The sequence below is a fragment of the Trypanosoma theileri genome, assembly GCF_002087225.1.
Source record: "Trypanosoma theileri isolate Edinburgh chromosome Unknown TM35_Tth_50_V1, whole genome shotgun sequence".
Classification (NCBI taxonomy): Eukaryota; Euglenozoa; class Kinetoplastea; order Trypanosomatida; family Trypanosomatidae; genus Trypanosoma; species Trypanosoma theileri.
In genome coordinates, this window is record NW_021639892.1 from 1761 (window position 1) to 2673 (window position 913).

Sequence of the window (913 nt, forward strand, 5' to 3'; positions counted from 1 at the left end):
GAACATACACACACACAATGGAGTAGTAGCAATAATTATAATTATAGGATAAACACAAAGAGAGCAAACACACACAAAACACATTAACATTAAGAAACAAAAAAGAAAAAAAAATCCCAACAGGTGAATGATTAGTTAGACTGTTGTGATGTATGCAAGAGAAAAAAAGAAAACAAAGGATGACCTGAGCCACACCATCACCATTAGCACAATCAGCACACAAGAATACAGGCCAGTGTAACCACAATCAGTAGTGGTACACGCACCCACACAGATCTGCTGATACTGCTGCTGCTATCTGCATCACCCTTCAAATTTGGCATTATGGTGTTATTGCTGATTCCAGGGATAGTAGGAATTGTATTGGTGTTGGTGGTAGTTGAGGCTGAGTCCTCATTACTGGTGGTATTGAGAGTGACAGGGGTCTTGTTTGCTGTGGTGTTCCCTTCTGCTGATGCACCAATAGTAGCGACACCATTTGTTGATTCATTCTCTGCCGTTGTCACATTATCAGTGGTACTGTTGGGTTCTGTCCTCGTGGTATTTAATGTCTTTGAATAATCAGTAGATAAACCAGATTGAGTTATTTCACTAGGTGATGCATCTCTAGTAGGATGTGGGTTTGAGTCAGCAGTAACATGGGAGTCAGTACTTGTTGTACCTGCGACATTTGGTTCTGTATTGTGGTTCTCTTGTTGAGGACCGTGTGTGGTTTCCTTTATCTGTTCTTGTTGTCCCTCAGTTCTCCTCTCACCTGACCTACTGGATACTGGCTGCTTCTGCGTATTCTTTGCTTCTTCAGACACCACATCCGTTTCATCGCCACTGTGATCTTGTACAGGAGGAGGAGGAGAAGATAGGACAGTTCCCGGTTTACTCGCGTTCAAAGGAGTTTGAACTTCTAATGTGTCAC

General features: G+C 42.4%; 1 protein-coding gene across 1 annotated transcript; it reads right to left on the reverse strand.

Moving 5' to 3' along the window:
- Positions 1-212: 212 nt before the first annotated feature.
- On the reverse strand, positions 213-911 carry TM35_000501000 (uncharacterized protein; the record flags this gene model as incomplete). The annotated part of the gene is made up of 1 exon (XM_029030547.1): positions 213-911. A coding segment is annotated over one exon (699 nt), but the record flags the coding sequence as incomplete, so codon positions are not given.
- Positions 912-913: the final 2 nt, after the last annotated feature.